Source organism: Akebia trifoliata, chromosome 3 (genome assembly GCF_017979445.1).
Source record: "Akebia trifoliata isolate Shusen 1 chromosome 3, ASM1797944v1, whole genome shotgun sequence".
Classification (NCBI taxonomy): domain Eukaryota; kingdom Viridiplantae; phylum Streptophyta; class Magnoliopsida; order Ranunculales; family Lardizabalaceae; genus Akebia; species Akebia trifoliata.
The window spans coordinates 50,435,657-50,461,281 of NC_141377.1; the positions used below are offsets into that span (position 1 = coordinate 50,435,657).

Below are 25,625 nucleotides of genomic sequence, written 5' to 3' on the forward strand. Positions count from 1 at the left end.
GTGGGGCAAATTTTTCTTTTGGATAATGCTGTAGTAACATTAAAATGTACATTAATTGTACATTCTGATTTGGTGGTGCACACATAAATGAAAAGAATCTATGGTTATGTGTGCACCACCACATCAAAATGTCAGAATTGATGCACATTGCAATGTTACTCCTGCACGACTCCTTTCTTTTTCATAAATGTGGGCATTCAAGTGGACTAAAGTCTCAAATATTGCATCAAAAGGATGAACTGACCAAAGAAGTGTATCAAGTAGAACAAATAGTAAAAAGTTGGGTACACTATTACAATCATTTAAAAAAATGAGAGATGGGTTCACTTAGCAGATCGCTATATTCATCCAATCTCCATAGAAACCAACCTTGGTTCTACAGCCCAGGCAACCTAATTGAAATTTGGAAGATCCAACGCATAAAGTAATAACTAGGGTATTGCTGGCCATACATGCATGCAAGCTAATTAACACAAAAAAGTATGTGAGGAACTGTAATATTTGTTAGATACATGCCAAGATAATGCATCAGAATCACATCGATTGAGTTGGAAGCTATCGTGTAAGTTTGAAAATGTCTATAACTCATGGATTCTCCAATATAGTGGTATGTTCGGATTCTCTCTATGCTATTACCAGCATAAATGGAGTTTGGGATGCTGATTGGTTAAAGATCTCTCTATTCACTTTGAGGAGATTCGTTTCGAGTTCATGTGGCGTGAGTCTAATCGGGCAGCTGATTGGTTAGCAAAAAAAGGGCCCTCTTGTATTGAGGGATCTATTCTTATTATCCAGGATGATCTTCCCTCTGATTTTTTTTAATCCTTCTTGAGGATCAATCTTGTACTTTCATCCGGCGTTAGCCTCTTTTAGTTTATATCATAGGGTGGGGCCCTTCATAGCCCCTGCTTACCGATTAAAAAAAAAGAAAAGAAAAGATAATGTATCAGCCACCATAGGAACTTAGATCTGCACTCAACCATGGCTGTTTGCTTGATGGAGAATGAGCATAGTGGGGACACTTCCAAGTTCCAAGAGTACTCGAAAATTTAACGTTCTCCTACTAGCGATGACTACTTTAAATGGATTAATGAGACAGTCCCCTTGATGAGAATATAGAGCAAGAAGTTGTAGGTACCAGCTAACTTAATTAGTTGGTACAGTGTATGGGTGATGATACCATTTGTAGACTAGGGTTGGTATAGTGTACTTTACAATGTAGTATCTGTCAGGGAACGATCAAGCAAAAGCCTAAACAAAGTGCCACTCAACCTTCTAAAAAGGCAACAACTGAAATCGAAAGGGAGATAAACACAAGTCTTACATTATGCTCTACGGACTTATGTATCGAATAGAGGAGAAGTGTGAAGAAGCCTTCTACAAGTTGGAAACGTATCACCAATATCTTCAAAAAAATATTACAAGAAGGTCAAGAAATGGAGCTTCAAAGAAGGATATTTGGCCTTGAAGAAGGTTTTCCAAAACATGCAAGTGCCAACTAAGATGTCTCATGGTAAGTTGATTAACAATGGCAAGTCTCTAATCCCTTAGTCAAAGTACAGATCGACTAAGATGCTTCATGTTATATATGTTAGGAAGAGTGTGAGTGTTTAAGATTGATATGCAATAAATTTTGAAGTGAGAGAGAGAGAGAGAGAGAGAGAGGAGAGGCTAGCGCTCTGGCGTTTTTCTAAGGGATTCCGGAGAGAGTTTTAGTGATCTATCGAAAGAAATCCTAGAGGTAGTTCAAATCAATTGTTGGATTGATAAAAAGAATACCCTACAAATTTCTTTGTATAGATCTCTTCTAATCTCTAGGCATGGGAGAATCGTCTAGTGGCTTTTCTTGGAGAAACCTATTCAAGGGATGAGATTCCGCCATGGATAGATCCATCGAAACAAAACTAGAACTTAAAGGGAAGAATATTATTTCTATCCCAGAGGAAGATATCCAAAAATAAATTGATCGATGGGAGAATACTCTTGTTGGGTATGTGTTGGGAAAGAGACCTTATTTCATGGGTTTGAAGGCTGCATTAGATAAGCTTTGGAAGATCAAGGGTAATGTTGAGATCATCTCGATGGATGCTAGTTTTTTTCTTTTTGAATTTAGCCTTTCAAGATATTGTTTAACAATTCTGAATTTGACAATTTGGACAATTGGGAGTCATCCTCTAATTCTTTTACAATGGCATCCGGATATGCAATTGTCAAGGAAGTTGCTCAATTCAATTCCTGTTTGGATAAGACTTGCACTACAATTCTGGCGTTCAGAATGTCTTCGTTCTATTGGTAGTACATTTGGTAGTCCTCTTCATATGGACGAGCTTACTGTCAAAAGAACGCGATTTCCTATGCTAGGATTTGTGTCGAAATTGAACCTGATTGTCATTTTCCGGAATTGGTAGGCCTTACTAAGGACAATGGTTCGGAATTCTTACAATCCATTCAATATGAGTAGAAACCTAGATGTGTCATGTACCTACTTAGATAGGATCACAAAAATTAATAAAAAGAAGAAAAAGATTGCGATTGATCTTGTTCGAGGGAGATCAGAGCTCTTAAGCCACCAATTCGAGATGGTGAATCTCCAATCCAATTAAGGCCTAAATATATTTTCTTTGCATATTTTCATTAATCTCACAATGGATTTAAATACAAGAGAAACACTACCCACTATCCTATTAATTCAGGGAACTATCTCATAACCATAACTCCTACACAATTTGTAACTACCCTTCCCCATTACCTAAGACTCCTTAACTAAATGAAACTCTAAAACAATTAAAATAAAATACATCAAGATGCATCAAATCTTAATATAAGAGAATAATTTCTAGACACATAACAAAATGTTGCAATCATTGTGTATCATTTGATGATTCAAAGGATAGATGTCCTAACATTTAGCACCAGGGTCGAAAAGAGTAGCCTCCTCAAGGAGACAAGTTCAATGATCAATCGGTCAGTACGTTACAACAAGATCAAGTATATACCACGACCATGGCAACAACCATAGAACCAATAAGGATAGATCATGGTGGGGAAGACGATAAATTCTTGATTTGGTAATTGTTGTAGATAAGGAAAGTATCATTAATGATGGTTTGGTTCTCGATTGTGTTTCTTCGATTTTGGTAAGTACACCGTTAATTCAGATAGCAACCAAAGATTTACCAAATCTAGTAGATTTGATGAAGGGAAAGGAAATAATGGTGCATGAGATTATGCCTCTTGTGGAGAACTCAAATGGTGGATACCAAATTGATGCAACCAATCCTTTTTTAGTGTTAGTTGAGTTAGACGATAATCTTGAGAATAGTAACTCGGATTTGGAAGATTATGTTTCGGATTCTGCTGAGATGAAAAACATGTGTTCTTTGAACATGGAAAGTAGTACTCCTCAAACACCATTGCAAGCTAAAAATAAACAAAAGAAAAAGGGGTCGACTAGCAAGTCTAAGAAGGAAAAAAAACAAAAACAAAAAAAAACCAAACCAATTTTAGAAATCATGACTCATTCGAAGGGTGTGCCTATCGTGGAAGGCGCAAAATTAGATAAATCTCTATGAATTTTGGTTGTTGGAACATAAGAGGTCTGAATCATATCAATAAAAGAAGAGCAGTTAGGGACCTTATCTCTTCGAAGAAACTTGATTTTCTAGTTCTTTGTGAGACTAAAGTTGTACCGCACTGATGATAATTCAAATTTTTTTGCTACTTGTGTTTATGCTGAAAATTTTGCTTCAGAAAAGGTTGGAGTTGTGGAATTGGTTGACTAATATCTCAGCCAGTATTGATAGTCCTTGGGTGGTTATTGGGGATTTTAAGAACATCAAATTTAGAAATGAAAATATTGGTGATCATCTTGCTCCTTAGCGTAACTTGGAAGAATTTAATGACTGTATTAACTCGCGTGGGTTACAAGATATGGTCACTATAGATCATTTTCTCTCTTAGAGTAATAAGTTGACTGATGATAGCTGTATCTTGGGCAGGTTGGATAGAGCTCTTGTCAATTTTCATTGGCTCCAGCAACGGGCTAATGTTTGACTAAAATATCTTTCTCCTGGGATATTTAACCACTCCCTGTTGAGTTTTAGTGTGGCTTCTCAGGTTAGATCTCGAAAATGTAATTTCAAATTTTTTATTGCTTGGATTGATCAAGAAGATTTTTGGGATGTTGTTGAAAATGCTTGGAGAACTCAAATTGACGAGAATCCTTCATTTGTTATGGCTTGTAAGCTGTGTCGGGTGAAGATGGCAATAAAAAATTGGAATTGGCATAAGTTTGAGGATGTTACTAGTAGAAAGGTTGCTGCAGAAGTCAATCTCAAGAATATTCAGCAGAGTATTCAAGCTAATCCTTTAAACTTAGATCTTGCTCGTCAAGAGAAGGTAGTTGTTATCAAGTCGACAAAGGAGATTTTGGTTGAAGAGTCCATGATTAGCATTTTCTTGTATCCTTGAGGATAAAATTGGGCATAATATTATCTCAATTCCAAATGGGCGTAATCTTCCTCAAATTTCTTATTTTTGCGGATGATGTCTTACTTTTTTCTAAGAATACTATTCACTTTGCTTCAAATATTAAATCCCTTCTTAATGATTTTTTTTTTTTTTCAAATTTCAGACCTTCAAACTAATATCGATAAGAGTAACATATTCTTTTACAATTCGTGTTCCAACAAAAATCTAATTCTTCAGACTTTTTCTTTTCAGGAAGGGACTCTTCCAATTTGGTACGTAGGCCTTCCTTTATTTTCTTCTCGATTAACTATGGCCATGTGTTATCCATTAATTGAAAAAATTCAAAAGTATATTGAGAGTTGGAAATCTAATTTTTTATGGTTTGTTGGAAGAATTGAGCTTATCAAATCTATTCTCTCTTCTTTTCAAAATTAGTAGTCTTCTTGTTTCTCTTTGCCTAAGGGAGTTTTGATTAAAATTGAATCTATCTTGAATAATTTCCTTTGGAGTGGTCCTTCATCTAGAAAGTCTCTTCATCCTGTTAGTCGGTCCAAAGTGTGTCAACCGTTTAAAGGAGGCCTTGGCATTAGAAGACTTAAAGATTGGAATACTATTGTGCTCATGAAATTATTATGGAAGGTAGTCAATAAAAATAGTCTTTGGAGTTCTTGGGTGAGAAAAAGATATGTCAAGCATGGCAATATTTGGAGGTGTAATCCTCCTATTGATGCATCTTAGGCATGGAGGGGTATTTTGAAAGTGTGAGACTTACCAAAAATCATGTTCGATTTATTGTTGGTGATGACTTGTCTACATCTTTTTGGAAGGACCCATGGTTAGAAGGTGAACCTTTGATCGATCAATTTGGAAAAATACCTGTTTTTCATATGAATAGCAGCTTAGATGCCTTGGTTTCTGATTTTGTGAGGAATGATGGTTGGCAAGGCCTTATCAGAGATGATCTTAGATTGATGGAGATTGCGAACCAAGTAGAAGCTCATTATCCTCCTTGGTCGAATGAAAAAGACAGAATAGCGTGGAAGTGTATGGCAAATGTTAATTTCATTTCTAAATCAACATGGGACTCAATTAAAAGAGTTGATCCAGAAACAAATTGGCATAAAGTAATTTGGAACAAGCTGAAAATTTGCGACATTCTTTTATAACTTGGATTGCAATAAATAGAAGCTTGTTAACAGTGAAAAATCTGAGGAAGAAAGGGTTATTGCTAGTTTCTCGTTGTGTTGGACTTTGCTTGGTGTGAATCTAATAGAGCAACTGATTGGTTGGCAAGGAAGGGTGTTTTAACTAAGAATTTCTTTGTTTTAGATTCCTCAAATGTTCCTGATGAATTGTATAATGTCCTCTTGGAGGATCACACTGTTTGTTTTCATCGGCATTAGCCTCTTTTATTTTATCAGGGTGGGGCCCTTTATAGCCTCAGCTTACCGATAATAAAATATTTAAAAAATAAATAAATAAATAAGTCCCTAATTTTAGTCACAGTGCTAATTTTCCACCATGGCTTCTTCACCCGCGAAGAGAAGAGAAGCCTACGGCCTTACAACCAATCAAAAACTGAAATTGAGAGTAAGATCCCCATCAAATAACTTTGATTAGCACCAGATCCCTAACAGAAGCTTAAATGAGATGATTGTAAGAATGTCATAACCATTAACATAAAAGATAATAGAAATTGAAAAAGGAAGCATCATATACTAAAAGATAAGTTCATTATCCCAAAATTACCACTCAACTAGAGAGTTTTTAAAGATGTCCCCACAGAAGGGAGGACTTTTTATTTAAACAGAAAAAGAAAAAAAAAAAAAAAAAGGAGGAATTCACGACTGAGAGTTGTGAAGAGAGTCTTCTTGAGCAACAGTACTGTTAATGAGGTCTTCAACGGTGGCAACCGTATTAACATCAACTGAAAAGTTTTCTTGTTCAGATTGATTTACTGCAATCACCTTGGGAGGCACTTGGAATTCAGCCTCATTGTTGTTTTTGCCTGAGACATCCAATTTTAAGAAATTAGTTGAAGAAAATTTCCTTTTAGCAGAAGTATATAGAAGGTTTAATTAAGGTCCTTAAATGGTTAGGGAGCAAACCTCCATGCTCAGGAAGATCCACAGGTAATACTCCGTCAGGACGAAAATGTTTTTCAGCTTTCTTCCACACCTCCTCCCGAGTAGCTGCTACTACTTCGTCCATCTGCTTTTGAAACTTTTCTTGAACCTGTTGAATAGCTATAATGGCCTCTTCAGTACACTTTGCTTTAGTTTTCTCAACGGCCACTAACTCTACAGTGTTGAGTTGTTCTTTCATAGAAATAATCTGCGAGTGAGAAGACTCCACTATAGCCTGAAGCCTAAAAACTTCTTGACCATGAGCCTCATCCTTCATCTTGATGTTATCCATCAAAGTCTTCTTTTCCAGGTCAACACGTTTATAAGCTTCCTTCCACCAACGGACCTCATCCTCCAAGGCAATCTGTGTTTGGCTTGCCTGTTTTGAGTATTCGACGTACTCCTTCTTGATGTCCATCAGTCGAGTGTGGCATTCAATAGAATATGTTATAACCTGGTTATTAAAAGAAAGAAGTGTAGTTAGCAACATTTTCTCCCAAGGAGAAAGATAGAGTAAAGAGGGATAATTAAAGATATTACTTGGTATATGCCCCCGCACATGAGTGGAAGCAATTGTGCCTCAGAAGCCTCTTGAGTGTAAGAAATATCTCTCGGAAGTTGAGCATTAGTGAGAATGCATTTTGCGACTTTTGTGTCGGCAAGGCCTGATTTGTTGACAGATAACGGCTTGTGTCCCAAGATGAAATTGGGAGCCCACTTTCCGTTCGGTATAGAAGGGCCATCGTCTATCCATGGAGTAGGGGAAAATTCAATAGCAGGAGCGATGGGGGGAGTAGGGGTTCCCTGAGAAACCTCCTTGATTGGAGCCGGAGTGGCTACAGTAACAACTTCTGCTTCGAGATCCATGGTATTAAGTGCTAGCTTTTCGACCGCAGGAGTGGGAGAAGGCGAAGATGGCCCAACATGCCCTCTTTCTGTTATAGAATTAGGGTCTCGCAGAATGAATCGAGAGAGATCAATGTTCATGGATAGTGCAGAAGAATTATTAGAGGTAGGAGGAGCACATATGTGACTCCGACGCTTACGAGACCCTCCAAGAGCTGTAAACAAAGACACAAAAATCAATAAGTTAGAAATGTAGAATAAGTAAAAAAAGAAAATGATTATCATTCAAATTTTAGACCTTCCTGTTCAAGCAAAAAATAGAAATCACAAAAGGAAGGAATAGAGAAACTTACTTTGACTCCTCTTGATCCCTCTAGTCGTTCCGACCGTTGATATGTTGGAATTATGTCTTCTCAGAGGATTTGTATCCTCTATTGGATGATGAGAAGATACATCTGAAGGGCCTTCAATAGCAAGCAGTGGGTTGACGGCTAGAGGTTTTGATATCTGACCTCTCATTCGTTTAGGACTAGAAGCAGTTCCCCTTCTGGATTCTTCAAGTGCTTTTGTTCGTGGCCCGTAGCAATAAGCTTCAGCTTCTTCCATACATATCCTAATGTCACTTAGACCACTTAATAACTTGAATCTCTTAAGGTTTTCAGGTTCGATGTACAAAATTTCCGGATTGTAAATTATAACTATCCCATTAAAGATCTTCAAACTTGATTGGTATCTGGTCTGCCGGTGGAGATTAAGAGGGAAAATATTTATAAACTGTCTTTTGTCGTTAACTTGACCTATCGATAAACTCCCTTTAAAATACTTTTGAAGGGTTCGAAGGTTCATGACGACGTTAGGATGGGCCTTCCTCAGAATATAATAATACAACCTCTTCATTTGAAGAAGGTCAACCCATGAAGAGCCCAAATCGTTCTCACTGTATGGTGGCAGACCTTCTGCGATCCTTTGCGCGGCTGATCGTCTTGGTATATCTGTATTGACGTCAGGGCCCAGATACAGCGTGAAAATGAAGTTCACAAGAAATAGTTGGTCTCTTAGATCCATACTGTCGGCTGGTTCTTTCGTTTACTTCAACTTCTTTCACTACCTATTTCATGAATGGAGAAATCTTGTATCATGTTTAGGCACAGAAAAGCAATTGATGTATAAACAGCTACTTGGCCAAAAAAAAAAATCTATAAACAGATATTAACGAACCCTTATAGAGTAATATACCTTTGCTTGCTCAGCAACAAAAAAAAAAAAAGATTAAACCGTATTGTTAAATAAATAGATAAAATCACACTCAGTATCATTGACTGATCACAGGAGATTAAAATAACAGTAAATCAGAGAATAATACAACCATAAATTACATTTAAGTATTTCCTTTGGTAACCACATAATCCTTCTCGATCATAAGTTCATTTTTTTTTCTTGAAAAAAAAAATGTATAGCTTTTGATCAAATTTCAACTTGTAAAATAAAAACATGAAGAGAATACATCTAAAGGAAGAACAGTGCTGAAACAGAAAAATCATAGCAACGTACTTGATTCTATCTTCTATCATTGAAAAACTGCAGAATGAAGTTTTTTTTCTTTTCTTTATTGCTAGTCAGATAATCAAGCATTTAAACTGGAAGAAGTATCAAATATCGACAAACATTGAATCTCGAATTCTCCTTGATAACTAAAGTTCTAAGCTTCATATAACTGAAACCCTAATAATATATTCCACTTATAAAGATAATTTCCAGTCACAGATCACCATATATAGAACTAAAACACCTAAAAAAAGAAAAAAAACATGCATGCAAATTGAGAACATAACAGCTAAAAATCAAAGAACCGAAGAAGAGTGACATATTGTTACCTCTGGATACTGAAATGAACGGAAAAATAAAGACGCACGTCTATCGGCTCTTTCTTCACTCTGAAGCGGTGCTCTAGAGCTCTGTGTCGCTCAGGCTTATATAGAGAACATTTGGTTTGGAAAAGAGGCCAAGTAACTGTATTTGGACAGATTACGAATTTATCGTCGCTTGTGCTTGTTTTACAGGTGTCGCAAAAATCTAAAATAGAGATTGCCAAAAATCTAAAATAGAGATTGCCAAAATCTTTTAGTGTGATTTTTTCTAAATATGGTCAATTTTTGTAAATCAAAGAGATTTGGACCGTATCAACCTGAGATTTAGGGCACAAATCACAACCAAAAAAAAATTAGGATAGATTCCGTATATCATGATCTGCTACAACTCATTAAGATAAGATTATGGGTTGCCTTCATTTCGTTATATGTGCTGATAGAGGTTCTCTTATTTGTAGGGTTTTGTTAACAACGTTTAGGTACATTAAAAACACCTTAGAAATTGAAATTCCTGCTAAAAATGGTCTCAAAAGAATTTTAATTTATACCAAAAATATTCTCAAATGCTTATTTCCAAGGTGTATTTAATGCACCTAATGGTTTACTTCCCTTCTCTGTAGGAAAATGCTGAAATGACAAAAAGAATTTACTGGTATTCTCACAAGTCTAACGTGGGATGTGCACATAACCAGAGATGTGTTTCCTTGCGATACGAGTAAAAACCATCTACGGTTATGTATGCATGTTCACGTCAGAATTGTGAGAATCACAGTAAATCCTGTGTCACCCCAGTACAACTCTTCTCTGTATTATGTACCATATTCAATTTAGGAAAGTGCTGAACATTGAAATTGACATCACTTCAGACATTGCAGATATGGATGTGTCCATAGAACCATAGATGCATTTCATCGAGATAAGAGTGAGAAGCATCTATTGTTCTGTGCACACCAGTGCCCCAAACGACGTCAATTACAATGTTACTCCAACATGACTCTTCAATTTACTATACATATTGTCAATAAAAAAATGTTGTTTTGATTTGATAATTGATGGTCATTAATAAAAAATGAAAGGAAGGTAGTTCATTCTAGAAAGCATGTACTCGGATTATATGTTTCAGGACTTTAATATGAGAGCTATAAGGGCGGAATGTACACCCCACTCCCACAAGATTAAGATTTGGGAGATTTCCCAAAGCATGATCAACTTTTGACGAATTTCCGATTTTGGCTCATTATCCATTTTAATTCTCAAAAAGTAAATAACGAGATTGCAGGTTTTCCAAGTGACGATCTTGTAGGTTAAAGTGACTTCAAGTGATCAACTATCTTGTAGGTTCACTACTTTTAGCAAGATCGTCATTATATAAACTTGCGAGATTGTCACTTTAAACTTGCGATCTCATTGTTATTCACATTTTGAGAATTAAATTGAACAGCTATCTGGAATTGAAATTTTGTCATTCAGCTCATGAAATTGGCAATTTACCGTTAATATTTTCCAAACTTGATCCATCAATGTTCAATTTTAAACACTCACGTAGGGGTCTTTCCCAAGTGATAAGACACATTTCTAGTAATAGTAGTTGGAGGAAACTTATAGACAACATCAAGGTCACTAATTAAGCATTTAATCTTCTTGATGACTACATGAGCTAGCCAACACTCTTGAAAAATTGTCTGATTTCTTGCAACCTAACGACCACCCAAAGGAACCAGGCTGTAGTATAACCATGAAAAGTGTCGCACCATCTCGAGATAAAGGAGATCAGCCCAAAAGGAAGAGAGGAGACTCCATGCAAGTTTTAAAAAAAAAAAAAAAACTCCACACTTTAAGAGCAAATCTATACTTGAAAAATAAATGAGAAACACATGTTGAATCTCCTTCTAACCTTAGATATCTGTCAAACCAGAGCTTCACAAATTCATTAAATGTGTATTAAAAAGCACGACGTCATTGTTTGGTAATAAAACAAGATTTTATTTATAAAAAATATTACATAACAAGTGGGAGGGTAGCCCCAACAATGTACAGCAACAATTATGTCCATCTTGGGTCTTATCTTTTGTTGGTCCAAAGTTTATAAGGAGTTTAGGGGGATTTTTTTGAATATTTTATCTTCAATTGGGATGGGATTCGATATATTTCTAGTGAGTAGCGTAATATCTGTAAGGTTTTGCTAGGTTGGTCACCTCAACTGGCCTAGTGTTGTTATTAATGAAATGCTACTTATCAACCAAAAAAAAAAAAAAACAATGCACGACATCTATTTTTTCGAGAAACATATGAATTGATTGTTAATAATTGAACTACATTAGATTACAAAAAGTCCATCGGTGAAGACAACTATCAGCAGATGTATCAAGTGGCTTGGGGAGATTGATAACTGCTGGTCTTTCATATAATGCAGAAGGAGGCCATCGTTTGTTGGAGTTGGGGGGTTAAACTGAGGCCTGTTCCTCCCATTCGGAAGGTGCTGGTCTATTGGGAGGTGCCTCTGATTCAGTATGTTAAGCTGAACGTGGATGAAACTTCAAAGCTTAATCCAGGTATGTCTGGGGAAAGCGCAATCTTACAAAACGTTGAAGAATACTTCCTAGCAGCAGGTTCCTGGTTTTATGGATTTGGAACAAATAACCTTGCCGAATTCAGATCTATCCTTGAAGCTTTGATGAGCTTGGTTCACCAAACGCCAACCTTATCATTGAATTCGACTCATCCTTAGTGGTTAAAGGGCTGAAGGGAGGAAGGATTCCTTGGTCTTTGGATCAACGGGTTCAGAAAATTTTGGAGGCCCATAACTCCTTTACATGGAATATTCGGCATGTTTGGAGAGAAGCTAACACTGTCGCAGATGCTTTAGCATAGATTGTATTCTGATGTCTCTAGTCTTCCCATTTCAGCAAAGAAATGCTATATGAGAGACAAACTTCATGTTCCTAATTTTAGACTTGCAAAATGAGGGACCTCCCCTCCTGTACATTCTTCTAATCTCTACATACTCCTTTCATTTAGCCAAAAAAAAAAAAGATTATAGAAGTCCAAATATCGTTAACCGCAAGAGCAACACCTTCCAAAACGACTTCATACGCAATCTTTGCAGAATCTCCTCCCAATGGGGAAACCCCTCATGCGAATTCCTTAAAATCCTCCTTTGACTTAATTTCTTGTATTACATAATTCAAACTTGAATTTTGAATAGGGCTTTCCACCTCAGCCATTACCTCTACGTCATTCACTTCCTTAGCCAATGAAGGCTCTCCAACTAGGATGTTTGGAAGTTGAGTCCCTAACATGTGTTAAACTCGAGGTCTCCTAACCTGCAACAGTTGGTGCAGTAATGTGGAATCAGTTCATAAACTATAGGTCGCCAGAAATCGAATTACCCATGAGCAATTCTCCACATTTTAGAACAATCTTTTAATAAGTCAAGAATACATACACTCTCACTCCATTGAGTCACGTACCATGCCTTGTCGCATGGTTGATGGCCAACACCCACCACCGAAGCAATGCTTCGAAGATTTGCCTCCTCATAGCAAAACAAAGGTTGCTTACGTTAGGCATGTCAACAGACTTACGTTTCTCAAGCATGTCCTTGGCTCTATGCCGATTTATTATTTTCAATTATTTTGATCCCCAAATCAATATAGTAAAGACAAGATCAAAAGAATGCATCTTCTTCGGTGGGATAAAGTTTCCAAACCCAATCAAGATAGCAGCTTGGGGATTCGTCGTCTTCAAGACATCCATAAAATCAGAAAGCTCAATTAAGTTGTGTTGGAAAAGCTAACAGAAAGAGTGAGGGGACAAAATGTTTATATCATGCCACTACAACTAGAAATTCATCTTTGATATGAAAGTCCATGGTCACACTTATGCTATTAATGCTTCGAAATTCCAAATTTCTAGCTAGTTGGGGATGGCTCAAAAACTTCATTCATGTATCACAGTTGGAGAACTGGTGAGCTAGTTGAGCAATTTCTGAATGTTGGTGATAAGACCTTTATTAAGGACGTTTAGAATCATGTTCATGGCTGAGATTTTGGAAAAATCGAAGCTCTTTTCAGTCAAGAGGTATGTCTGTTTTGTTCCAATTTTTATTTGTTAAATAGTAAAAGTTTATTAATATGAAGAAGAAGGTACTAGAGAGGATTAACTTCTCAAGTTTACAAGTCTGAACATAGGTAAACTCATAATATCCCCTATTAAGCAAGTTTTTGCTCCAATGGGAAAACTCGAAACATCGTCGAAAACTCTAGAATCTTGGGCCAGAACTGCAAATTTTGCTGGCAAATCTATGATAGTATTGGCTTCCCTCCATACGTGTTGCACCTTCCACCACCTAAAAGATTGAAGTTTCTCAAAAAATCTTTGGAACCAATGATCAAGGGTCCAAGGGACTCTTGTGCCCTTCAAAACATTCACCAACATAGAAGAATTAGACTAACTTTGCCTATTGGGCTCAATTGGACCTAAAGTTAAGTTTAACCAATTTTAAATTAGTTTGGATTGCTATATGGATTCAATTAATCTAACGGGGCAAGAGATTGGTGTGAAATCCATTTCTTATTTAATGGTGCCATCCTCATAAAGAATAATCAAATAAAGGCAGTACAAAAATCCACCAGTAGGAGTTTCATGGGCGGAACGAGTCTTACCTCCCGTTCTAGATGGTAGATGTACTAGTTGAGTCGACTCAAGCCACCGACATTGATAAGGATCTAGAACCCTAATTACATAAACTTTACGAGTAAATTATATACTAAATCCTTTAATTAGATGTAATTCATTATTAGTCCATATTTATTATTGATTTCCATTAAATTATGTATTTCAAACCTAATTGATTTCCATTAAATTATGTAAAAGGAGAAAGTCACAAAGTTTCAAGGTAAATCAGAAAAATCCGAAGATTCCACTACGATCCAAGATCTAAAACAAGACCAAGAACCAAAATGCAATCCCATTGGGCCCACATGGACCGCGGTGCCTTAATCAACTTGGGCAACATGGTGGTGTCGGTGGATAATTCTTCGAGATTTGTGCAAGAGCTTGGCAATTATAATTACTTCGTATTGAAATAGAGTTTTGACGTTATTTTATTTACGGAAGATTTTCTAATCCTAAAAATCCTAACCTGATATTTGTTAATAGTAGACCAGACTAGAGTTTAAGGGGGGTAGAAAAATGTATATATAGATATATAAATCATTTCTACAATTAGGGTAAGAGAATTAGGGTATTTATATTTTTTGATCTTTCTTTCTTGTTTTCAAGCTTTGTAAGGAGATATTGCTAGTTTTAGATCAAGATCAATTCTCCATATTTCTCATCTCTCTTCTCTATTTTATTTTCTTTTTAATTTGTTGATTCTTGTGATAATCACCGGTTAAATTCTCCATTAGAGAGGTCGATGAAGTCAAAGCAACATCTTCCCTCTTAGTTTTAATTTATTATTTCACCGTATGCTTTAATGTTTAGTGTGGGAAGTTTTTTAAGTAGGGATTATTGGGTTGAGATTTGATTTCCTAATTTAGATGACTTATTCTTAGATAAGCTCAAGCTAAGCCATGCTTGACGAAGAATATTAAATTCAAACCCTTTAATTTCTTTTTATTAATTTATTCACCATCTTTGAATTTATATTTTAGAATTTAACCGCTCCATCATCCGATCCTTCGACATTAGTTTTGTCAAGAAGATTGAGACAAGAAAGGACAAATTAATCTAAGGGATGGATTAGTTCAGGTGGACTTGACCAATCTAAGAAGTTAAATTGCAGATTTATTTTCCATTTTAGTTTAGTTTAAATTTCTTCCTAAAAATTGTCTTAATTTGTTACCTTTGAATCCCCATCAATTTTGAGTTGAAAGAATCGTAGGATCAACGTTGTCTCTATGGATTGATCCTTACTTGCCAAGGTTTATTTTTTATGCATTATTTTATTATCAATCTATACCGAACAGATAATAATCTCGATGTACGAACCCGAGGGGTCGAGATAGTTATGTCTCACTGTCATCCTTCCCTAAAGCTATTACACTCTGAACCTTCTCAGATAAGTTCAAAAGTTGAAAATTTGTTTATAAGTAAAATAAAAACCTACTACAAATCTGATCTTTAAAAAAAAAAGTGATAGTGATTTTGTTGAAGAATCGGATCTGGATGGTCAAATAAAGCTTCAGTCTTATTGTTCCTAGTCAAACCCTTCACCTGAAAACAAAAGACAAATCCAAAGTTAAAAAATTAAAAATAAAATATTTTATTCGATTCTGAAATAGTGCGGGAGATTTATGAAGAAAACACAAATGCAAATCTTGAGGTTTCAAAGCGTCGCCCAAAGAGACGTGGGCACCATAGTAAAACTTTGCGAGAATCGAATTTTTTATTTATTTTTATTTCTCCTAACAAATTGAGAATTAGAATGAAAATATTTTAAAAAATAAAATTCGGATTTGTCAGAAACCCTAATTAAATTTGTCAAAAAAAATTTGAATCAAACCGTTGTCGCCAGTAGTGGTACCAATTTGTTCATTGTAGATTATCAATAAAAATATAAGAGAACAAAATAAATAAAAACCTTGACAAACAAGGATCGATCTACAGAGACAACGTTGATCCAACAATTTATTTTAACTTAAAATAATCAATTAGGTTTGAATTATTCAAGAAAATTAAAATAAAATTAATCTAAAATAAATATGAATGCAGCTCAGGTAGAAAAATCCAGAAGGGAACCGCTGAAGAGTCTCTCTATGAAGGACGGAACAAAGGAGTCCACTTGAAGAGTCTCATGACAAAATCCTCTATCACAATTCTCACTTTAAGATATATGTTTATCATGTCAGTCTGGATGGAAAATTTTAGAAGAATATGACTGAAATTCAACGTAATTGTGTCATAGGAACCAAATAATTTACACCCTTGAATAATTTTCCGGATACTTTCCACCCATGGCTGAAACTGGGAAGATCCAACCCTGGGTTTCGCAAATTTTTCTAACAAAGCAAACTTGAATATCTCAGATCCAATATCTTCACATCGTCCTCCAAAAAGGAGATGAAGGTTCTCCTAATCATAGAGAAGGTTGTTCAATGATCTTCGGAGAGGGCCATCTTCTGTAGGAGGATCTCCATCTTTCAGAGCACAAGAACGAGCCTCTACCTCTGCATAGGCTCAGATTCTGGGGTGCATATTTTTTCATCAATGTGGGCAATTCACTTGATGGACTAGGATCTTCATTGCATCAAAAGGATGAACCAAAGCTAAGTATCAAGCACATACAGCAAACAAGAAAAAAGTTCACTAATTATTACAACCATCCCCCAAAAACAAAAACAAAAGTTCGGTTCATTGATCAGACCCAGGCCTGGATCTTCCCATTAGAGCGCTTGCTGGTGACTGACACCTCAATGGACGGTCCAGATTGGTAAGCAGATGTGATGGTCCCACACAAGGTCGCCTAAGCAGAAGGCCCTTTGTGTTTGAATACAACAACTTCCAGTATCCCAATGTTGAATTCCATTGTAACCAACCTAGGGTCTACTGGCCCAGGCGACCAGAATGAAATTTCGAAAGGCCCAGGTGGGCAGAAGCGGTGTGTTATCATTTCAAATCTCCCTTTATTTATCATACCAAAGTTTCCACCTATCATTGTCTCGCCCTTTATACACACCTTCCCATCTCCACCAATCACATGACTGAACTGATCTGCTACAACAAAATAAAAGATCTGTTTAGTACTATTAGAAACACATACTGATTCCTAAATATATTTATATCAACTACAACAAAGTAATAAAACAATGTTGGATGGACGCCATTCTAGTACCATCTGATTCACATGGTGGTGCTACGGACACTATAAAGTTGGTGGACATTGATTATGATGCTTGCTCAATCAAGTCATCTCGGTGTTGCCAATGAACAAGTGAGATTTTCAATGTGATTTGTTGCTCACATTGACTCATCTGAGATCTGACATGACTAGTCTCATATTTTTAAAATATGATCTTGTGACTGATGAGCATCTTTTAATCTACCTTCTTTTACATAAGAAAAGAAGAAGATTATAATTATTTGAATAGAAGCATATATTAATCAATAAATTTGAATAAAAATAAATGGTTTATCACAAATGAGACACGATGAAATGGTATTTCAAATATTAAAACCATCGAACAAAAGGAAGGAGAAGAGAAATTTACCATGACCCTCTTGATTCCTGTAAGAGAAACGCGAAAGAGATAAGCATCATCACTGATGCCTATGTCTACTAGGCCAATTGGTGGTCCAGCTCTTCCTTCTCTAGCAGTTCCACCTAATATCACAGGTGTATCGGAATCATTAGTACTTATATGATCTGCCTCTTCAGTTGGATGGTCCTCAGTCCTATGACCCTCAATGGGAATCGGTGGTTGCATGCTGAGAGGTTGAACAATTAGTCCTCTCCTCACTTGACCACCACGTCTCCCCGATGAAGAAGAAGTCCCAATGCGATCTTCTTTAACTTTCATAGCTCGATACCCATGGACATACGCTTGAGCTTCATCTTTATTAATCTTAAATTCGGCTTGACCAGTTAATAACTTGAATCTCTCAAGGTCATCAGGTTTGATATAGGAAACATTGTGATCGTCAATCATAATGATCCCATGAAATATCTTGTGGCCACCTCAGAATCTTGCTTGCCGATGAAGATCCAATGGAAAGATATCGGTAAATTGCCACCCATCAAGAACCAAACTTATTTTTAAAGTCCCCTTAAGATACATGTGAAGCCATCGAAGTTTAATTACAACACTTGGATGGGTATTCCTGAGTAAATAATAATACAGGCTTTCCACTTAAGGAAGGGCAACAAAGGTAGTGCCCAAATCATTCCTAATGTATGGTGGCAGATTTTCTGCCACCCTTTGCGCGACTGATCACCTTGGTATATCGGTTTTGATGTCTGGGCTGAGATAAGTTTGGAAAATGAAGGTGATGAGAAATAGTTGGTTGTTTACAGATGGTTCGACCAACTGCCTTCTAGGGTTTCTAGTACTCAGAAATTTCCATATTGTTGTTTGGTTCTTTGGTTACTTACAACCTCCCAATCCCACACTACCTATTTCAAGAAATAAAACAAATTAAGGTGGGTGAGTTGCTAAAACATGCTATGAAATGATCTTAATTAACTAGAAGTCATAATTTTGGATAGAATTGAATGGAAACACCAGATTCAATTTTCTAAGACTTTGGTGATGATTGATAGAGATCTCTTACTTAGTGAGATGCATTGGGTCTTTTGATTCTCTGCATTATGTAACACACACACACACACACACACACACGCAGAAAGAGAGAGAGGAAAACCTAAACAGCATGCATGTATAATGAAGACCAGTGCTCAAACTCAAACAAGCAGAAGAAACAAAATCATAAAAAGGAACTTGATCCGATCTTCTCAATTATCGGTTGCAAACATTGAATCTCGAAGTTTCTATCAAAACTAAAACTCTTAGCTTGTTATATTTGAAACCCTAACAATTCGTCCATTTATGAAGACCATTTAACGTAACAGACCATCATATAGAATTAAAAAACCAAAAAGTCATGCATGAAAGTGAAGAATAGGAGCTAAAGAACGAAGAACCAGATAACAAGATGAGATTGAGAATGTCACCTGAAAATTATAGACTGATTAACTTACAGGAAAAACGATGATCTGAGTATCTTGTAGAAGATCCGGCAGCCTGAGGATCTCTCTCTTAATTTGTTACTAAACAACAGTTCTCTTACTCTATACCGACCATGGTTTAGTGTGAAAAGGAGTCCAGTAGTGAAACCGTAGTAGGACAGATTACACATTTACCCTTGCCCTAAGCAGGTTTGACAACCATAGACACGAAGTGAAAATTGGAAAATTCGACAAAAAAAATTGACTGGCCAAGGCCTATGAATTTAGAAACTGAATTTTGACGGTCTAGGACCGTCGAAATTCTTGATGTTCCCAGATTTGACGGCTTAGAGTTGTCGAATTTCTCCCATCCTTCATTAATTTGAAGGTTTTGCCAGTTGAAAAAAAAAATTGACAATGAAAAATTCAACGCCAATTCGACGTTTGGGTCCGTCAAATTTGGACTTTTTTCACATTGTGAGAAATGACCAAAACAGGTCATCTCATTTATTATTTGAAGATTATTTAGCTAATATGGCATATTTTTTATGCATGAAGAGATTTTGGCCAGATAGGTGTGGGTTAATTGGGCACAGATCACAAAACACATGATCTCATTCAAACATAAGCCTTTGTTCGATGTTTCTATCATGATCATCCTAATGATGAGATCATGTTGTTTAGATTTGATGAGATTAGCAGTAAAATTTTCTTGGTTTTGTTGGTTTTTTTTCTGAACATTTCAAAATCCTATTTATCATGTAAATTTTCCCAAAAAATATATCCCTAACAAAGAAATGTATTAGTCCCTATCTCTAGAAAATATGTGTTATTTTTCTCAGATCCTAATGATCATGTTGACAAAGAGCTTCAACAGTTGAGTTGTGAAAATTCGATCATAAAACTTCTATTGAGATGGTCTTGCCATGCAAAATAAACACAATAAAGATGAGAACTCATTATATGATTGTCATGTTTGTAAATGCTATTTTTTTTTTAATCGATTGTGTGTTTGTAAACAGGATTACCATATGCAAGTGAAGATAAAGTACATCATGATCACACAAGTGGAAGCATGATCTTCTCGTAAAATTCACATGGATGTTTTCCTGATGTTCCCCTCTTGTTCCTTCAAATTCTTGGAGAGAAGTCAATAGAGCAGCAGATTTTTAGTTAATTATCTAAGTTGTAATTATTTTGGCTTGGAATTTTCATTTTTTTCAATCTTAGGTCCTTTCAACCACAGCTTGCCAATCATAAAAATAAAATCAAATTATTCATTCTTCTATCTCAATCGTTTGATAGAGAGTCTCAACCAACATTTGGGGATCCAGTTTTAGTTAAAATATATTGGGCAGTCATACAACAGCCCTTTTTATTGGTCTTTTCTGACCTCAAACCACTGTTGATCGAGATAAGAGGGAAACATGTACATGGATGCCCTAAAGATCAGTAGTGACCTAGGAATTAGTATTACATTTTCTAGGATACATTTTTCTTGGGAACCCATAATATTATGTTTTTTTTTTTAACTATCTTCAACATTGCATCAAGGAAAACACTTCCACTTCTAAGTAAGATTTAAAATCATACTACGGGTTTTGAGCTCAAATGGATTACCAAATTGGCAATCCAACACTATGTACAGTCCTATAGATTTTACAGAAAATTTCAGATAAAGAAGACAAAAAACAAACAAACAATTCATAAATATAATTTTTTTTTTTTGGCTTGATCCAAGGTTTTGAAAATGGACTGCTACTAAACTCCCACCACACTGATCACAAATTTAAAATAAAAATTTAACAGTAAAAAATAATTAAGGATTACACACAATCAAAAGGCTTGTCTATGCTCCAAAACAAATTTGGAACCGGTCACCATATTCTTGATTGGTAAGCTGATTTGATAAACCAGCATAAAGCCTGAATTAATGGCAGGGGCACTTAATTACAACAACAATATCAAAACAAGTAAAATAAGAAGCTCAAAAACATCATCCAAGTATAGCTAGGAAATCCCATGCATATAATATCGTTGCAACTAATAACACATATTTCCTCCTCTTTCTCTTATGACCTCTAGACCAGGATTTAAGAACTCTGAGACGTCCTTGGAGCTGGCAACTCAGTAGTTGAACCAGTGAACCAATCCACTGGTACGGTAGTTAAATTGTATTTGGCCACGGTCACCTCCAGTATCTCATCATCTGTAACTTTGTAAGAATGAACTCTAGGGTCCACTAGCCCAGGCAAACTGAATGAAATTTCAAATGGCTCATCTGATGGGCAGAGATGGTGAGGAGTAGTCATTTCAGATCTGTTTGGAAGTTCCGAAACAGTGGTTTCACTTCTGATAACAACCTTCCCATTGACCTCTATTTCACAATCGAAACAATCTGTTCTAGGAACAAAAATCATGTATCTTTTAGCATTAGAAAGACCCCTTGATTTACATGTAAATATGATACAAATATGAATAAATCAGATTATAATTTTATCGTTTGTGAAAAAAATTTGTAGTGAATATACCTTTTGAGTCGTGTTCCAGAACGGTCTCCCATTCCTTTGGCAACATACAGTGTCTACGTGGCATGTTTTGGTTGGAGATTAAATATACTTTGGGCTGTGTGGAATGCAGAAAATTAAAGAGTCCAGATCGTATGCACCCAGGGTGGAGGATTGAAACCCTACTCCCACACCCACAATACACGCCATGTAAGCTGTAATGCAAGGAAAATTTTAAAATGAGATATTTTAGGCGCTAATTCCTTGGATTATGGATTACTTGGCGTGTATTGGGGTGTGGGAGGAGGGCTTCAATCCTCCACCCTGGTGTATACGATCTGCACTCAAAATTAAATAACTTGATTAGGAGCCAATGTGTTTTAAACTCCAACCAAAACATGCCACTTAGACATCATTCCTATTTTACAGGAAGAGGAGGACAACTTACCTGATCCTATACCATTATACCCCATTGGTTTTAAAATCTAGTTATCTAATTTTTTTTTTAAATCAAAGAGGTATGCATGTAAATTCACTAAATATGATTATTAGACAGATAAACTGTATCTAATTACACAAAAACAAACTTACATTTTTTCTTCTTAATACCAGGTAGAGAAACTCGGAAAAGGAATGCATCGCCAACACTGCCTATGTCGATGAGACCCATTGGATGTCCAGATCTCCCTTCTCTAGCATTTTCAGTTAAGACCACGGGTGTGTCCAAATTCTGCTCTTGTATCATTGGAGGGGAAGCTACCTTCTCCATGGAGGAGTCATCCACTTGATCTTTCTCATCTATTGGTTGATGATCAGAGACATCTTTACGATTTTCTGTGGGAGCCAGCGGCACAAGTTGCATGTCCATAGGTTCAAAAAGTCGATCTCAACCTCTCTTCCTTCTATTAATACGTCTTATATAGAGGAAGAAGCAGTTCCTCTAGACCTGTACTTTTCAATTTTAATCGGAAGCACTAAATTGTTAAAGTTGCTATACATATTTTTTAAAATAATGTTACCGCAAAACAAAACAAAAAAAAAATAATAATAATAATAATTGTAGCTGCTCTCTTATTTCACCCACAGTGGAGGATTTAAAACATCATATTGACTGTAATCAGACAATTATACAGCAGCCAATGATAGACTAATCTTTATTGACATTAAATGACGATCAATGGTCAGAATCCTAGTTTTCTTTGAACCTAATGGATTGAGGATGAGGTTGAACAGATCGATTTGAGAGCCTTTAGGAATTAAGGTTATAAATATTTTAGTAAAAAAATCAAGGGTTTTCTTCGAGGGGTTGAAGCCGCTGAATACAATACGAACTTGAATATATAGGTTTTAGAATTTGAAGATGGTGAACCCCAAACCAATGCTCCAAAACTCTCAAGGGAGTGCAAAGTTTAAGTCTTAACCCAAGGATCCTTACATAACCCCACGGTTCAAAGCCAATGCCCTTGTTGTCCCACTTTACGCCCAGCCCAGCCCCCCCCCCCCCCCCCCCCTCAAAAAAATAATAATAATAATAATAAATAAATAATTGTTAACACCCAAACCAATGCTCCAAAACTACCTAGTGAGTGAAAAATTTTAAGTCTTAACTCAAGGATCCTTACATAACCCCATGTTTCAAGACCAACGCCCTCGTTTTCCCACTTTATGACGACCCCTCTCCCCTCCACCTCCCGGCCCCTTAGCCTTCTTTCCAATTACTAGGTACCTCTTTCTTTTTTCCATAAGCCATCCCTTCCCAGACTAATCATGGTAGGCTACTATAATTGACTCCTTACATATCCCAAGCTATATTAAAGTCTTTTTTTTTTCCATATTTCATAATATAGCGGAGACTCCTTTTATTCTTTTTTTTTTTTCATAGTCGCCTCCCCATGGCTCAAAACCTAGATATGGGTTTGGTTTTGATATCAAATGTTAACACCCAAACCAATGGTCCAAAAATGCCTAGGTGTTTTCTTTAACAGTTTTTTGTGGACTTTTGAGAGAAAATCTAGGGTTTTGGAAGTACAGTTTCTGACCCAACTCAGTAAATCTTTTATCTAACTCGCCAAGTTTTCAACTCAGATTGTATGTGTTTCTATGTTGTTAGCGAATCGGTTCTAACAAGTTTTGTGGTCGAGTCATAAGGAAATCCAGTTGAGTTGAGTAAACTATGTTGAGTTTTAAGTCAACCCCAAGAGTTTTACAACTAAGGTTAGATCAATTTAGAAAACAACCATTTTCTTCAAAAAGGCTGATAGAACTTTAACAAAATTTAAAAAAAATTCTATGGTCTATCATTTAATGTTCATCCAACTCAAGAATTGTGATCAAACACGCCAAGCAAATTAGAAAAATCATAGAAAACAAACTTCACTTGATTTTCTATCACAAACAACCAAACAAACAAAAAAAAAGAATCAGACATTTAAACCATGAAGATAAAAACAATCATTCACAAACATTCAATTTCAAATTCTACACAAATAACTAAAATTCTCAGCATGATAGAACTAAAACACCAAACAAAATTGCATCAAAGACAACCAGAAAACCTAAGCATATGGAAGATGATCTTAGTGGTTCCTCTTTTTTTCTTTTTATTTTTTCAGAAATGGAGTGGTGGTAGCCTGTTTAAACTAGCTGAGGTTAAATTGGTTTTTAATTTTGAGATGCCCAGATGATGGAACGGTTAAAATTAAGATAGATAAGGTGCTAAATTCAGTGGGAAGTGGTTGGGGTTTTATTGAAAGGAATTTCTTTTGTCAGTTTTAGTTTCGCGGGTTGGTTAGGGACAACTTTAAAGGATGTGCTTTTGATTGAGCTTGAGGCAATTTTTGAAGCTCTGAAATTTGTTCAACGAGAAGATTTAACCGAAAATTTATCATCAGATTCAATGTATTTAATACAGTGCTTGAAAGGGGAAATTGAGGTTGCTTGGAAATACAAAGAAATGGTGAAGGAAATTCAGCAACTACGGGTAAATTTCAGCCCATGTTTACTTGAGTTTTATTGGCAAGAAACCAATAGGGCAGCGGATTTTCTTACTTGGCTTGGTGCTACAACAGGTGAATTTTTAGTAATAGAGGAATTTGATTCAATTCCTTAAGAGCTTTTGAGAATTCTCCTTGATAATGCACTTTCTTGTAATTATTCTTGAAGTTAATTTAATAAAAATGGTGGGGTCCTTTAACCCCAACTTACCAATCAGAAAAAAAAAAAACCTAAGCAGCATGCACATAAATAAAGAACAATGCCCAAACACTCCATGCTAATTAGAAACAAGGGGGAAAGTCATAACTCAGAACTTGATTAGATCATCTACAATAAAATAAAATAAAACCATAGAATCTAGCATTTAAACCATAAAAATTATTATCAACTACGCTGGCAAACATTGAATCTAATTCTCCATTAAAACTAAAAGGGTGATTTAGGCATAGTTCCCCACATTTTGGTGAATATTTGAGATACATCCCTATATTTTTCAAATTGATGACATGAGTCCTTTGACCTCAATCTTCTCTTATAGACAAATGGAACTGGCATAAATACTCTCACATTCAACATGTAACCAAAAACCCTTTCAAAGTCTCCAAACATCATCTCATTCTTGAGGCGTGAGCAGATAAAATCTTAAAGTTGAAGATGTGGGTAAAAATTTACACCCAAGTAATTGAAGCTGCGACTGATTTAGAGAAGAAAAGCAACGGTTTTTTTTTTATTATATAAAAGGTTGAAGATGAGAGTATTTATGTCATTTCTATCTATATCAATAAGAGAAGGCCGACGTCAAGGGATGTATGATGTCAGTTTGAAAACATAGGGATGTATTTCAAATATTCATCAAAAAATGGGGACCTATGTCTAAATCACCAAAACTAGATAAAATTATCAGGTTGACATATCTTAAACCCTAACAATTCTTCTGATCATAAAAGATCATTTCAAGTAACAGACCACTATATAGAATTGAAAAAATCAGGCATGCAAATGAATAACAGGAGTTAAAAACAAAGAACCAAAGAACAAATCGAGTGAAAGATATCACCTGATAATTACAGTTTCACCTCTGGAGACTGACAAACGTACCCAAAAACAAGCTTATCTGAGTCTCTCTCTCTCTCTCTCTCTCACACAC

The 25,625-nt window shown here is 35.9% G+C and overlaps 2 protein-coding genes across 2 annotated transcripts; both read right to left on the reverse strand.

The window, feature by feature from the left end:
• Positions 1-6,096: 6,096 nt before the first annotated feature.
• On the reverse strand, positions 6,097-9,391 carry LOC147407737 (uncharacterized). The gene is made up of 5 exons (XM_086432857.1): positions 9,317-9,391; positions 7,796-8,550; positions 7,137-7,657; positions 6,579-7,050; positions 6,097-6,478 (listed from the first exon to the last, which is right to left on the reverse strand). The coding sequence occupies exons 2-5, from the start codon at positions 8,505-8,507 to the stop codon at positions 6,312-6,314; spliced, it is 1,872 nt and encodes a 623-aa protein (XP_086288983.1). The 5' UTR covers positions 8,508-8,550; positions 9,317-9,391; the 3' UTR covers positions 6,097-6,311.
• A 7,353-nt stretch (positions 9,392-16,744) lies between these two features.
• On the reverse strand, positions 16,745-25,625 carry LOC147407738 (HSP20-like chaperones superfamily protein). The gene is made up of 5 exons (XM_086432629.1): positions 25,536-25,625; positions 22,076-22,430; positions 21,077-21,375; positions 17,524-17,904; positions 16,745-17,081 (listed from the first exon to the last, which is right to left on the reverse strand). The coding sequence occupies exons 2-5, from the start codon at positions 22,350-22,352 to the stop codon at positions 16,779-16,781; spliced, it is 1,260 nt and encodes a 419-aa protein (XP_086288755.1). The 5' UTR covers positions 22,353-22,430; positions 25,536-25,625; the 3' UTR covers positions 16,745-16,778.